The sequence below is a fragment of the Drosophila serrata genome, unplaced genomic scaffold (genome assembly GCF_035046125.1).
Source record: "Drosophila serrata isolate PLE 108 unplaced genomic scaffold, ASM3504612v1 contig_382, whole genome shotgun sequence".
In the NCBI taxonomy this organism is placed as follows: Eukaryota; Metazoa; Arthropoda; class Insecta; order Diptera; family Drosophilidae; genus Drosophila; species Drosophila serrata.
The window spans coordinates 605,141-618,462 of NW_028257280.1; the positions used below are offsets into that span (position 1 = coordinate 605,141).

General features: G+C 46.8%; 4 protein-coding genes across 18 annotated transcripts; 2 read left to right on the forward strand and 2 right to left on the reverse strand.

Moving 5' to 3' along the window:
• The first annotated feature begins 480 nt into the window (after nt 1–480).
• spz (Spaetzle domain-containing protein) lies at nt 481–6,052 on the forward strand. 13 transcript variants are annotated; one of them, XM_020956033.2, is made up of 7 exons: nt 482–1,424; nt 3,287–3,487; nt 3,657–3,734; nt 4,060–4,369; nt 4,600–4,957; nt 5,019–5,239; nt 5,677–6,052. In XM_020956033.2, exons 1-6 carry the CDS (start codon nt 1,362–1,364, stop codon nt 5,197–5,199), a joined length of 1,191 nt encoding a protein of 396 aa, XP_020811692.2. In that variant the 5' UTR covers nt 482–1,361; the 3' UTR covers nt 5,200–5,239; nt 5,677–6,052. The 13 variants fall into 13 exon arrangements, with proteins under 13 accessions (XP_020811695.2, XP_086696162.1, XP_086696165.1 ...); XM_020956034.2 differs by having other exon boundaries at nt 4,615–4,957; XM_020956037.2 differs by having other exon boundaries at nt 4,276–4,369.
• LOC110186771 (uncharacterized) lies at nt 5,232–5,664 on the reverse strand. Its single transcript, XM_020956041.2, has 2 exons — nt 5,646–5,664; nt 5,232–5,585 (listed from the first exon to the last, which is right to left on the reverse strand). Exon 2 carries the CDS (start codon nt 5,462–5,464, stop codon nt 5,339–5,341), a length of 126 nt encoding a protein of 41 aa, XP_020811700.1. The 5' UTR covers nt 5,465–5,585; nt 5,646–5,664; the 3' UTR covers nt 5,232–5,338.
• Nucleotides 6,053–7,869: 1,817 nt separating the features above from the next.
• Nep5 (M13 family metallopeptidase neprilysin 5) lies at nt 7,870–13,273 on the forward strand. 3 transcript variants are annotated; one of them, XR_015273261.1, is made up of 9 exons: nt 7,870–8,433; nt 10,008–10,182; nt 10,236–10,330; nt 10,390–10,960; nt 11,025–11,310; nt 11,365–12,196; nt 12,258–12,383; nt 12,467–12,665; nt 12,759–13,273. XR_015273261.1 is itself a non-coding variant. In XM_020956021.2 (9 exons), exons 1-9 carry the CDS (start codon nt 8,322–8,324, stop codon nt 13,101–13,103), a joined length of 2,664 nt encoding a protein of 887 aa, XP_020811680.2. In that variant the 5' UTR covers nt 7,870–8,321; the 3' UTR covers nt 13,104–13,273. The 3 variants fall into 3 exon arrangements, 2 of the variants coding, with proteins under 2 accessions (XP_020811680.2, XP_086696169.1); XM_020956021.2 differs by having other exon boundaries at nt 12,258–12,306; XM_086840043.1 differs by lacking the exons at nt 12,258–12,383; nt 12,467–12,665; nt 12,759–13,273 and having other exon boundaries at nt 8,183–8,433; nt 11,365–11,607; nt 11,697–11,928.
• On the reverse strand, nt 8,571–9,461 carry LOC110186758 (uncharacterized). The gene has a single exon (XM_020956020.2). It carries the CDS (start codon nt 9,350–9,352, stop codon nt 8,825–8,827), a length of 528 nt encoding a protein of 175 aa, XP_020811679.2. The 5' UTR covers nt 9,353–9,461; the 3' UTR covers nt 8,571–8,824.
• Nucleotides 13,274–13,322: the final 49 nt, after the last annotated feature.

The following is a 13,322-nucleotide window of genomic DNA, read 5'->3' on the forward strand; positions in this document are numbered from 1 at the left end:
TGAAGAATATATATGAAACATAGGGTCGGAAATGGCTCCTTCACTGCTTTATGATTTAAAATTTTAAAATTTATATACCCTGCAAAGGGTATAAGAGTTGCTACAATTTCGGAGTTATTTGCTAACCTAAATTCATTTAAATAATGTAATATAAATAATTTTTAGTCGCGATAACAACTGACATCCGTTTCTCCCGGTGCACGATGATTCAAACCGTTTAAGCTTGCTGCTGAAGAAGCTGAAACAGAAATTAGCGGCGCAACGGCAGTCAGCTGTGATAAAATCCACAGCGCCCCACACCGCCCCCTCTGCCAGCCCACGCTCCTCTCTGTCTCTCGCTCCCCATTAATTTTCTCTCCGTCTCTCTTGCGTATCCCCATCCCTCTCCTACCAGGCAAGCTTCGGCCAAAGCTGCACTTGTAAATTGAAGAGCGCACCTCGGCTGTCGGCTATCAAAGCCCTCGCTCGTTCCAGACACCTCAGTTAGCTTCCAGTCGTTCGCTCTCGCTGTCGTGTTTGTGTTCTCGATCGCGGGAAATCGTAATTAAAAATCGGAATCAGAATTAGTTAATGCTGGAGACCCCGGGCCGGGTGATATGGTGAAACTCCTCCTCGGCGTCGTCGGAAAAGCCCAGCGCGCGTCGCGATAAAAACCGATAAAGGCCAGTGGCAGCTGATGCTTCCATAAAAGCGCATGCGCGCTGCCCCATTGGATTCACTCCACGCCGGCGCACAGAACCGAACGAACACGTTCCACCGATCCAGCGATCGACCAAACCAAGCTTTACTTGGGATCCAACAACCTGGTGACCAAATCACTTGGCATCCCCAAAAACCAATGCCGAAACAGTAACCCACACCGAAATAAGAAACAATAAAAAACCGGAGACAGAGACCAGCGACCAGCGACCAGCGACCAAAAACGGTTCAACTAAAGCGGCGAGAGCGAAACTAAAGTGAAAAGCAAACCGACTAATTGAAGTGTCGTCGTCTGTCTCAGTGTCTTGCAAACGTGCAAAGGAAACAAACAAAACGGGAAACGGAATAGGCGACGTCGCAACACCTAATAGCTAACAAATTATTTATAAATAAATACCAATCCGGCGGCCACAACTACGGCTACAATAATAGCAACAATAACAATAACCAACGCGAATAAAGACCGGCATTAACATTTAGTCGTGCCAGTTTGTTTATTTTACACACACATACGCGCAAGCCCCATTAAAAATATCAGATCGAGATATAAACAAAGTCGGAAACCGATTCGCGGATCCCCTGCTCTGTGTATTAAGCCCCGATCCCGACGCAGACGGAAGCCGTCCTCAGAATATATATAGTTATATAGACACAGGAAGAAAATGCCGCCCATGTGGTTCAAGATGATCAAGGTCCTGGTACTGCTCTTCGCCCTCTTTACCACGGTGAGCATTCTCGTCCTTTCAAAGGGAATAGTCGAAACTTCATAACTTGAACAATACCATGTTTCCTTCATTTGTGAAGATTAGAATAACGTTCTGAAAATCTAGTCAAATCTAGATTTGTAATTAACTTATATCTCATATGAGAGGTATATTATATTACTCTATCTTTTTACTCAATATATATTGAGCTGTCATTCAGAAGTTATTATAACCGTCAATATTTTTTTCTCAAGATCTAATCACATATACCAAGTGACTTTAATTCTACTTCTACTCTATGTGTAACTCGAAAATGATGTAATTATATTTAATATTTCTATTTTTTTTTTTAATGTTGAAATGATTCAGAAATTAATAGAAAAAAGTATAGAACTCAAATTAATTGAAAAAAAGTATAGAACTCAACTAAAAATCTCTTAATAACTCGATTTTATGCAAACAGCTGGTTGTTCAAGTTACGAAAGTTCGACTGATGTGTCCCTGTTGTTTCTGTGTTGTGTGTGTTACTCTCATGCATTTTGGGCTTTGGGTCATTATTTCCCTCATCTCCGGTTTCCGTAGATTTTCCTTGCCTGCACCGAGGATTACCATAAGCCGAAGGGCGTTTTCAAGTTTATATACATATGTAGATGCTATTTAGACAGTTTAGAGAGATCGAAAACCCGTTTCGCATTGCCAACGGCGGCGGTGGCGATCTGTGTGCAATTTTCATCATTCTCCTTATAATAAATGCATATCATCGGCATTGCAATAATGTGCATTAATTGGCAGCAAGTGATGCCAAGTGATTCTGCACACGACTTCCGAGCTAATTTACTGTCGTCGACTAAAGGGATTCCGCCGCCCAGTAATTAAATGGAAAATTATTAGAACGTCTGTCACTCGGTGTGCCTGGTTTTCCTCGGAAAGCCAAACACCAAGCACCGGCTCCAAAGATCACTTGTTTTCGACTCAGTCCATGTTCCAAAAGGTTCGTGGAAAACCTTAAAACTGACACGAAAGAATTATCCAATGTTTGCCAACAAAATAATAATAATAAAAGCTTGATAGCTAATTGCCTGACAAGCTTGGGGAAAAACATTTCCGAGAAATGGCAAAACAAAAGTCTCCGGCAACTACGTGCTTATGGGATTATGGGTGGGCACTTAAGATCGGGTTTTATACGAGCGTGGCAAGTCCCAATTTTGATTAGGCTGAATTCTTCAAGCTGTCAGTCTAGATATATATAGATTATTTATACCTTCGGGGAAATTGAATTAAATTGGAATTAATACAACGAGATCAGTGTTAAGTGTAATATTTAGAAGTAGTCTGATCCAGATTAGCGTCTTTACTGGAGACTGGGTTTTAAGTTATTCATTGCCATTGGAGATGACACACGTCTGTCTTATGTAGGCCTGGTCTGAGTAATGGATCCTATCTCCGCATTATCATAGACATTTCCTTTTATTCAATCTCTCTGTGACTATGACTTACTTCGCTGATAAACGCTGAATAATCGGAAACGGCTTTCGAGGCTCTATAATTTTTGGGAAGCTTCGCCTAATCCGTCGCGATGACTGGGAATTATCAGCTCGGAAACTGAACTCTCGCTCTGTTGCTATCTGGGGTCGGGTTCGGGTCCTAACTCGATGGAATTCGAAAGCAGAAACTGCGCTTGCCCAGAGCGAAGCAGCTGTTCAAACTCCCCCAAGTACGCAAATGTAGTGCCGGTGCCAGACAAACAAAACAAAACAACAGCAACGGACCCTCGGAGTAGCTACTATATCTAGTTAGTTGGCTTGGCAATGTTGATGAACCAAGAAAAACACGAAAACCAAAACAAAAAAACAACTCTCCACTCTTCCACCTGTATCTTTCAGATAGTTTGTATCAATAGCGAAATATCCAAGCGGCGCGAGGCCGAGGCAGCAGCGGCAAGTGCAGCGGCAGAGTTGGCGGCCTTAAAGGCCGCCGCCAGCGGGAACTCGTCAGGAAATTCCAATGCTTCCGACGCCGACATGTCCGGCTTTACGTCCGAAAACGTGCTCGCGATTCTGCGCGGACCCAATAAGACCAAGGAGGTGTGAACACGACCCAGTCTCTTATCCTTTCCCACAAAAAACAGAAAGCTCCTCGAAAAAACTCCCATTCCCGCCCCATATGTATCCCTCATCCACACCGATATTTGTGTCGTCCTTGTTGTGAAAACCCAGACTAAACCGCCTGTCGTCTTGTCTTTTTCCGCTACAGTTGCAGGCCGAGGATATCAATGAAATCCTGAAAAAGCTCTTCATTGTGAACGATGATATGGGTTTACACCTCTTTAATGTAAGCACCGAAATTTCTCTTGGGATTTTTCTTTTTTTACAACAACTTCGTCTTTTAACTTTAAAAGTTTGCTTCGATTTAAGGGAATTGTAAGATTACTCTTAAATGGTATACATGAATTGTTGTAAGACTAAGTCCCTATGAAAAAATAATTTTTAAAGTATATAAGACGAATTTAAACTCCACTTCACCAACCGCTCGCATCCCCATTTCACCTCTTCTCATATCCGATCACATCTTGTGTGTGTGTGGGCTGTGTGTTGTCTCTGTGTGTTTATTTACAATTTGGCTGAGAGAGTAACACGAGTGAGTTCTACCCGCACAGACCACGACGACCGCGGACAGTGCACCCTCCTCACCAGTCATGCCCATACCCACCATGCCGGGGTCTCAGCCCCAGAGACAGTCCCCGGTCCCGGTCCCGACCAGCCATTACCATCAGTACCACGGCCTAAGCCAGCCAGACCAATACTTCAAAGTGCAGCGCTCCCCGGATGGCAAGCTGAATCTGGTCTTTAACGACACATTCGTATCCTTGCAGGGGACCCACGCCCAGGCCCAGGCCCAGGCCCAGGCCCAGGCCCAGGCCCAGCCACAGTCGAGCCCGACTCCGCGCACCCGTGTGCCGTCGGACAGTAAGTAGCAACTAAATATCCTTCAGATCCTTCAGATACATTCGATACTCGGAACATGCAGCACTCGAAACATGAATCGTTTTAGAATTTAACTGTATTAATTCCTAAAACCACTTTCAACATTCAATTAACTTAGAAACGATTCCAATTTCGAGTGTGTACAATTAACAACTAAATCGATTCCCATACTCATCTTGGCCAACTGCCTTTGGCGCGTGCCTAACTTTTAGCCTTTGTCTTCCCAGGAACAGAGGAAAGGTATCGTCTGAACAACAACATCAGCAGCTCCCAGTGCGGGGACGAGCCCAACCAGGAGTCCAAGTCCTTCTGCACCCAGGTGGACAACTACCCAGACCTCTCGGCCCTCAAGCAGAAGCTGGCCGGGAAATTCGCTAGGTTCTTCAACGACGAACTCATCCAGCCCACGGACGTGAGTGCCCGGGTGGGCTCTGCCGATGACGAGGTGTTCCTGTGCCGCACCAACAGGCGGATCCTGTACCCGAAGAAGGGTCTGAAGGCGGACAACTCGTGGCAGCTGATCGTCAACGACGAGGAGTTCAAGCAGGGCATTCAGATCGAGGAGTGCGAGTGAGTCACAGGGAAGGAGGCAGGAATGGGCAGCGATTAATCTACTCACTTAATTCAACAGGGAAAAGGAACTGCCCTGCGGCTATGCCGAGAACTTCCCGCAGCGGTACAAGCCCGTCTGCCGGCAGCACTATGTGATGCGGAACCTGGCCAGCATTCCCAACACCGGGCAGCTGGACGTGGTCCAGGACGTCTTCAAGATCCCCTCCTGCTGCAAGTGCGTGCTGGTGAAAACCCTGTGAGGCGCAGGGCCCAGTGTGAATGCGATTTGTGATTTTAGGGGTGAGACCAAAATTTATTTTTGTTGACATTGACATTGAATTTGCACATTAAAATGGGGCACACGAAACAGGGGAACGTTTAACAATGCAGGCACATCCCTTACTTGACCAGTTTGCGCAGGGTCCAGCCAACAGCGTAGAATCCGGTGAGCTTCAGGGCCAGTCCCTTGCCGTCTTTCGTCAAGGCCTTGAACTTGTACTCGACATTACCGAAGACACGGTCCATGGTCAGGGGATAAAATACGAATACGAACACTTATGCAGCAACAAATGAGGAGAGCCTTGGATTATTCTCGGGATTCTTTGTATTTTGAGGTGTATATACGACTTTTGAGACTGACGAAATGCTTTGACACAGTTACAGGTTTATTTACTAAGCTAACTGGATTAAAACAATTGTTATTTACCGAATCTTTTTGCATTCTTCTCTCTTTGCAGCATCAAAGTTTCACCCACCACAGAATGGCAGGCCAAACTGTCCAGGGGATCGTTGTTTTATTTCAAAATCCGAACTCTTGATCTTAATTTTAATGCAATTATTCAGAATCCATCTTAGGCTGCGTTTAAAATAATTTTAAAAATCTAAATCTAAATCGAGTCAACGTCAAACTATTCGTGTCATATTTCCCATAATGACTTGCTTCCCTGTCTAACTTTTAAGCTAGAAATGCATGCAATTAGTCCTAAAAAAATACACAAAAAAAAGAAAGAAAGCAAAAAAAAAAAACTATAAAACTATATATGAAATGTATGTTTAAAACAGAACAACAACACGATAATGTATAATAAATGTATGCAAGTACATGCCAGCAAAGTAAAGTTCTTTGAACCCTGAATCTGAAAGCCAGTGGCGGCTGACAGTGGCTCCTGCTGAATGCGGACAATTTATTTGATTATTAACAATGGTCGAGCAAACCAATTACACCCTAGTGAGTGTAAACACGGCCCGGACTTTGGGCTTTGTATTCGCCGGAGTTCCTCGACTTTCAACGGGGCGTATGCGCGATGAGGCCGATTGCATTGGACGGGGCCATGTAGACACATGTAGAAATCAATAGGATTTATCGATTCCGACACAATAAACACAATAAACTATGTCAAAGTTAGGGGGCTAGCAATGCGAATGCCGATGGGCGGGCAAAGAGCCACCATTTAATTACTATTATTAGGCAGGCCTTTTCCCAGTGTCCAGTGTCCAGTGTCCAGAGTCCAGTGTCCAGTGTCGTGTTTGGGCCTGTTTCAGGGTCATCAATCATGCGCCTCCGATTTGCCTCCGAACACCCGCGTCCATATCAATTAGTAACTATCCATATATCTCTTCCCTAGCTCTAGCTCCACAGAGAGTTCGGGTAAGAGTTCCCATTTGTATTGTGCTTTTTCTCATTACGCCTCTGGATGGTGGTCACTTCGTGTTCGATTCTGATTTATTGTGGCAACAACACGACAAAGGGACTTGGTATTCGCACATCTGCATACCCCGCTGAGTCATAAAAGTAATATATTTTTAATAATACAAAGGATGGCATTATTAAACGGCTCAGTGGAGTCTTTACTCCAGATATATATACGTTTTGCTTTAGTGTTTGCTATTACTAATTTGTAAAACATATGTTTTTTAGCAAATGTCTTGAAATAAGTCATGGTTTGTTTGTTTACAAATCGTAACGTCTCCTCATATATAAAGGTTTTTGTTAGGTATTTTCATACCCTTTCAGGGCATTATAATTTTAGTCAGAAGCTTGCAAGTCTGTGAAGGAGTCATTTCCGACCCCATAAATCATATATATTCTTGATCAGCATCAACAGCTGAATCGATCTGGCTATATCCAAGCAAAATTTATTTTTTTCAAAATTTTGAAAATTTTATAAGGGGTTACATCATTAAAATTGTCAAAAATTAAAAAAAAATGAAATTTCTTGAAATGTTAAATGGAGTATGCAGATTTGTTAACGTATTAAAAACTAACATGGGACAGCTTTCCGAATTGAGATTAATGCGTTTTTGCCTTCGTTATGAGTTTTTTAAACTATGATTTCTTCACAAAAATTGTTAATAAAAATATCGACAAATATTGATACTTTCCTTTCTAGTTAGTATTATTATATTTATATGCATTATGAGAAGCTCCAGCCTCTGCTATATGGATCAGAAATTAATTTTATTTTAAAAGTCTGTAGATACTTGTAACTTCTGTAACTTGTGGGTATTTCAAATAACTCTTAGTTTTAATATAGAATTATTATAATAATTTTTGACTCACATTCATGAAATATTTATACTTTCAAGTGGACATCTGACCCTGTAACCCAAGGACTTTTCCTAGAAATGGGTACGATGGAGCAAACAGAAATACGGACAACATGCAGGACAGTCAGACACTGACAAGGTTCTGTTTTTTTTCGCCTGGGAGAGGGGTTGAGGTTGGGGGTTCCTTTTCGTAATTGCCGCAGCACATTTGCATGGCCGAAGGAGTTAATGGGGGTTGCCGTTGCCGTTGCCTGATTTGTTTGTTGCCTGTGTTATTGCCACTGGCTTTGTGCGGGGAACGTGAGTTGTTGTTATTCGGTTGCTGCTGGCGCAGGCAGACAGGTGTATCGGTGCCGTATAAATACGCTCTGTTGACGACACCCGGGCTCCAATCCGCCGGTAGTCTCTGCTCCACACCAGTCGTCCGTGGCTCACTCGCTCCAACTGCACTGGACGGAGTTCCGAGTTCTCCGCCATTACGGTTGCACTTTTTAGCCGGCACATAATGTCGAATTATGCAACTGCCAAGTGTTGTAGCCACTAGCTGGAAAAAGCGATAAGTGGAGTGAGCAAATAGTGGGTTATAATAGGCCCAGCAACTGTTCCCAGCTGCCGCTTAACTGTTCCCAGGCCGGCCTATCTCCTTTGAAGGGCGCAACATGTGGGCGTTGTGACGTGCATTCAAATGATGAGCAGCTCATTGATATGCCCCGAAGTGCTTGGAAAAATCACCGAGTTAGAACCAGAAACCCAGGGAAATCTGACGGAATTAATTCAGAAAAAATCACCAGAGAATGAACTAAGCTGAGTGACCGAGTGCGAGTGACTCAATGACATGGCAATGGAGGACCGCAGCCGCATCTGGAGCACGGGCAACGTCAATCATGGCTTCTTCAGCGACAATCTGCAGCAGCAGCAGCTGCCAATACAGAGATTACAGACGCCGGGTAAGAGTCAGGGATCTAAATAATATTCTAATAGATTAAGAAAGTTTGAATACGCCTGCAGTATGCAATTGGATAGGAAGAATGAATTTGCATGGTCCCATTATTTTCAAATCAAAGCCAACATAGTCTCCCCAAAGTTTGCGACTAAGATGCTAGTTATTATTGTATCTACTAGATGTACATAAGGTGAATGAATTCCTTAGGTAATACACAGTTCGAAGCATATGAGTCAGGCACTTATTCAATTTGGGTTCATATATGAATATCGAGCTTAATTAGCCAATTTGTGGCACTTTTACAAATTCAAATCGGTAACCGCAAAGTCGCAATCAATCGATTGGTGTCAGCATCACGATGTGCAGTTAATGGAACACGATTTCCGCACCTGAATCTAGCGGAACCAGGTGTCGTAGAACGAACCAAAACTCTGGATTTTGGTCGAGACCCGCCAGTTCTTGGCCCACAGGGCAGTGCCCACCATCTTCTTCATCTCCAAGGTGTCCTCCTCCTCGTTCTCGCTGGTCTCGAGTTTGTGGATACTAATGCCGTCGTCCTCCAGCTGTTGGTTGAGTTCCGGCAGGGATGTAACGGAGGATGACCTGGTCTCCGGGAAGGTGTCCTTCTTGTTGGCCTTGTTAATGCCCGGCACCTGCTCCCTGAGGCGACTCAGCCTGGCCAGCTGCCAGAGCTTCACGAACCGCTTCTGCAGGACCAGGGCCACGACGATGAGGGCCACCGCCATGAAGACGAGACAGTCAAAAACCATGGACAACAAATCGAAGGGTCTGCCGATAGTGGCCTCGAATCTGGCGGCCTGCTCGAAGATATCGATGGTGCGATACACATCGTCGGCCATCCCAAAGACGTTCCTCTCGATCTCGGAGGTGTTGAACAGCATAACGGATAGGCCATGAAACATCTTGTGTGGTTTTCCTTTTTTTGTAAATTTTGGGATTTTTATAAATTTCTACAGGCCTGCAAAGACATCTGACAAAGGAATGAAGGGTATGGCAATGCTGTAATGTATTCTGGGAATATAAGAAAATAACTTTTAGTTTTAATTATATCGGTGTATATCCAGTATGTAATGCATCACTTTCAATATGAAAATAAAGGGGGGAAAATTGTGGGTATCTTGTTTATCGAATGGAATTCAGGTATTCTTCATTTCCCATGTAAATTAGAGATTAGGTCGTTTGGTTAGCTGGGCTTTTAATATTTTAAAATAGGTTAAATTGCTGCAGGACACGCGAAATTGTTTTGAGGCCGATGAACCGGAAGTTGTCACCAGCTACTTCTAATGCGGTCCCTGCCAGAGCAGGTGGCAGCCAGGTGTACATGCATTAGCCAGGCGATTAGGGACACAGGGGAGCCACAGGACAACACCGATCAAGATAACAATGAAGAGAAACACGAACCCCACGAATTCCGCAGCTGGACTGACATTAGACTAATTAGTGTTAATAAAACGTGCCTCCCTCTCTCTCTGACTTTAGTTAAAATCAATTTTTTACGCTAATTGAGCAGAGAGCAGAGCAATTAGTGAGCCCAGATTGTTTGGAAACCCATTACAGGTAACCTGAGCCTGTTATCGGCACCCGTGAGAGCCAATGGCAGTGGAGGGGGCAACGAGCTTGGCAACGGAAACGGAAATGGACCCCTAGTCGTTGCCTCTGCCACGGCGAGTGGCAATGGCAAGCAGCTTCCCTACCAGACCATAGGACCCACTCTGGTAGGCATTCAGTCCAGGTGAGTGCACTTCGGTCTGGCTTAAACGTCTAATTACCCGTATTTTGCTTTAGGTTTCGTCGCAGTTACTACCACAAGGTGGTGCTGGGAGGCCTGCTGGCCCTCGTAGTCATTCTGCTGATAGCAATCATAGTCGTAAGCCTTAGTAGTGAGTATTTTGGCATATATTTTATTGAATCCCTGAGCTCACCCTCCTCGTAATTGCAGTTAAGAAATCCAGCTCGATTTGCCGTAGCAAGGAGTGCATCCGCACGGCGGCCAGCCTCATCTACGCCATGGACGAGCAGACTGATCCCTGTGAGGACTTTTACCGATTCACCTGCGGTCGCTGGGCCGAGGAACATCCGCGTCCGGACTCGGTGACCTCCAACGACTGGTTCCGGGAGCGGCAGGCGCACATAATGCGCCTGGTGCGGGAGTTCCTGCGGTCGAACATCAGCCGAGCGGAGCCCGAGGCCGTGGGCAAGGCCAAGATCGTGTACAAGGGCTGCATGGACACGAAGCAGCTGGATGCCAGGGATCTGGAACCGCTGGTGGGTTACCTGCTGCGCTTTGGTCTACCCATCCTGCCCTCGTCCCTGAACCTCACCTTGAGCAGTGGCTCCAAGTATGCCGGAAACGCCAACGAAAGCTTCAACTGGCTGGAGTCCATAGTGGCCATCAAGCAGCATCTCAGCATGGATCTGATCTTTGGCTTCGATGTGTTTCCAGATCCCTTCAACAGAACCATCAACAGGATTGCCCTAGGAACGCCGGAGACGGACTCGGCGTTTCCCTTGTGAGTAAAAAATAGTGAGAACATATCACATAGAGTCTTGATGGAGCACTTCCCTCCTCCACAGCAACAACGATGACTCGCACAAGCTTCTGCGGAAGATCCATCGGAAGACGATCTTCATGACAAACAGCGACGACGACGAGGACGATAACGAAGAGGATCGCGAGAGTGAGGAGGAGGAGGCGGCTCGCCAGACCAGCGCCGGAATGGCGGCCTATCTGCACTATGTGCGCAAGGTAATCGAAAAGTACCTGCTGTACGTGGAGCCAGGGGTCAACCAGGAGGAGGCCACACAGGGCATCACGGAGCTGGTCAAGCAGGGAGTCAAGGTGGCCAAGAAGGTGCATGAGGCAAGTACTACTGAATCCATCTAATTAATTTAATGCAATAGTATTCATCTACAGTTAAAAGAAGACGCCGAGAACATAACCAAGCCCTCGAAGAACCCGGCAGACGACATCATCTACATCTCCCTGCTGGACCTGCAGAACCAGACGGACAAGAACATAGCGCCCAAAACTCTGCCCATCTGGATGCGCTACATGGAGCTGATCCTGAAGGGCACCAAGCACGCGGGCAACCCCCAAATGACCAGCAATCTGACCATCATCACCAGCCAGGCGGACATCGTGTACCTGCAGCACGTGGTGGAGTACCTGGAGGACACACCGCCCTCCCACATCGAGTCCTACCTCTGGCTGAGTACCATCGAGGAGCTGGTGCTGCACACCACCAGTGCCATGCGGCTGCTCCACTCGGAGTACATGCGAGTGGCCATCGGGACGGAGGGCAGCACTCCGAGGTCTCTGTACTGCGCCAACGGAGTGAATAGCCTGTTCGGGATGGCGGTGAGCTATGTCCTGGCGGACGAGGAGTTCACCCGGGAGAAGCTGCCGCGCGTCCAGCGAATGCTGAGCGACATCCGGCGCTCCTTTGACCGCCTGGTCAAGTCAACCACCTGGATGGACGAGGCCACCAAGCGGAAGACCATCCAGAAGTCTGCCGAGATGAAGAGCTTCATCGGCTTCCCCTCGTGGCTACGCAATGCCAGCGCCCTGAACGCCTACTACGCGGGCGTCGAGGTGAACGCGAGCAAGCACCTGGAGAACCTCATGGACTTCGTCCACTGGCAGATGATGGACAAGCTGAACGAGATGGACAAGCCGGAGCCCATTGGCTGGGCGACGTCGCCCTCGAACGTGAATGCCTTTCACACGTTTCAATCAAATGCAATCAGTGAGTGTCCAGCGGGAGAACATGTTCTTTAAGTCCCTAAGCCGTATCTCCTACTTTCCAGCCGTGCCCATTGCCATTTTGCAGTATCCCTTTTACGACCTGGGTCTCGAGTAAGTCCACTCAGTATCCAGTATCCAGTATCCAGCACCGGCACATATCGCACAGCAAATAGACAACCGGGCTGCAGGCACGTTTTTGCACCGCACCTTGCACTAATCCCTTCTATGAATAGACCCTAACCCCGTTTCCTCTGCTCTGTGTCCTTGGCAGGGCTCTGAACTACGGCTCAATTGGCACCATCCTGGGCCACGAACTGACGCACGGCTTCGATGACAGTGGCCGACGCTTCGACCGGGCCGGGAACATGGTCGAGTGGTGGTCAAATCGCACCATCGACGAGTACATCAACCGCACCGAGTGCTTTGTGGAGCAGTACAGCCGGTATCACCTGGAGGACATCGATGAGTATGTGAGTGAAGGGGTTCCCTGTGAAGTCAGCAGAGGTTTAATATGATTTTTGGTGGGCGGAGATGCTTACCTTTGCTTCCTGCTCCCCCCGCAGATCGATGGCGAGCTAACTTTGGGCGAGAATATCGCCGACAATGGTGGCATGCGGGAGGCCTTCTATGCGTACCGACTCTACGTCAAGGAGGTGGGTCGCGAGCGGGCCAAGTTGCCCGGCCTGGAGCACTACACCCACGAGCAGCTCTTCTTCATCTCGTTCGGGAACCTGTGGTGCGAGACCTACACGCCGGCGGCCTCTAGGTACGCCCTCAGCGACTCCCACTGTCCCGGGCAGATGCGCCTGCGGGGCGTCCTGTCCAACTCCGAGGAGTTCGCCAGGACCTTCAAGTGCGCCCGCGGCACGCCAATGAATCCCAATCAGCCCAAGTGCCGGATTTGGTAGGCGGACCAGGGGCAGTGGATTGGACAGTGGACAACAGGAACAGTCAAGTGATTTTTCTACACATTCGTACTATAATTCGTACAATAGTCTAAGGTTTAGATCGATTATACAGGTGTGTCTTTTGCACGGCTTTTGAGGTGCAAATAAATGGTAAAAGCTTTTCGATGGAACCTCTGTGCAAGCGCCCAAGTGTATGCTACACCGTTTCCAACTAACAAA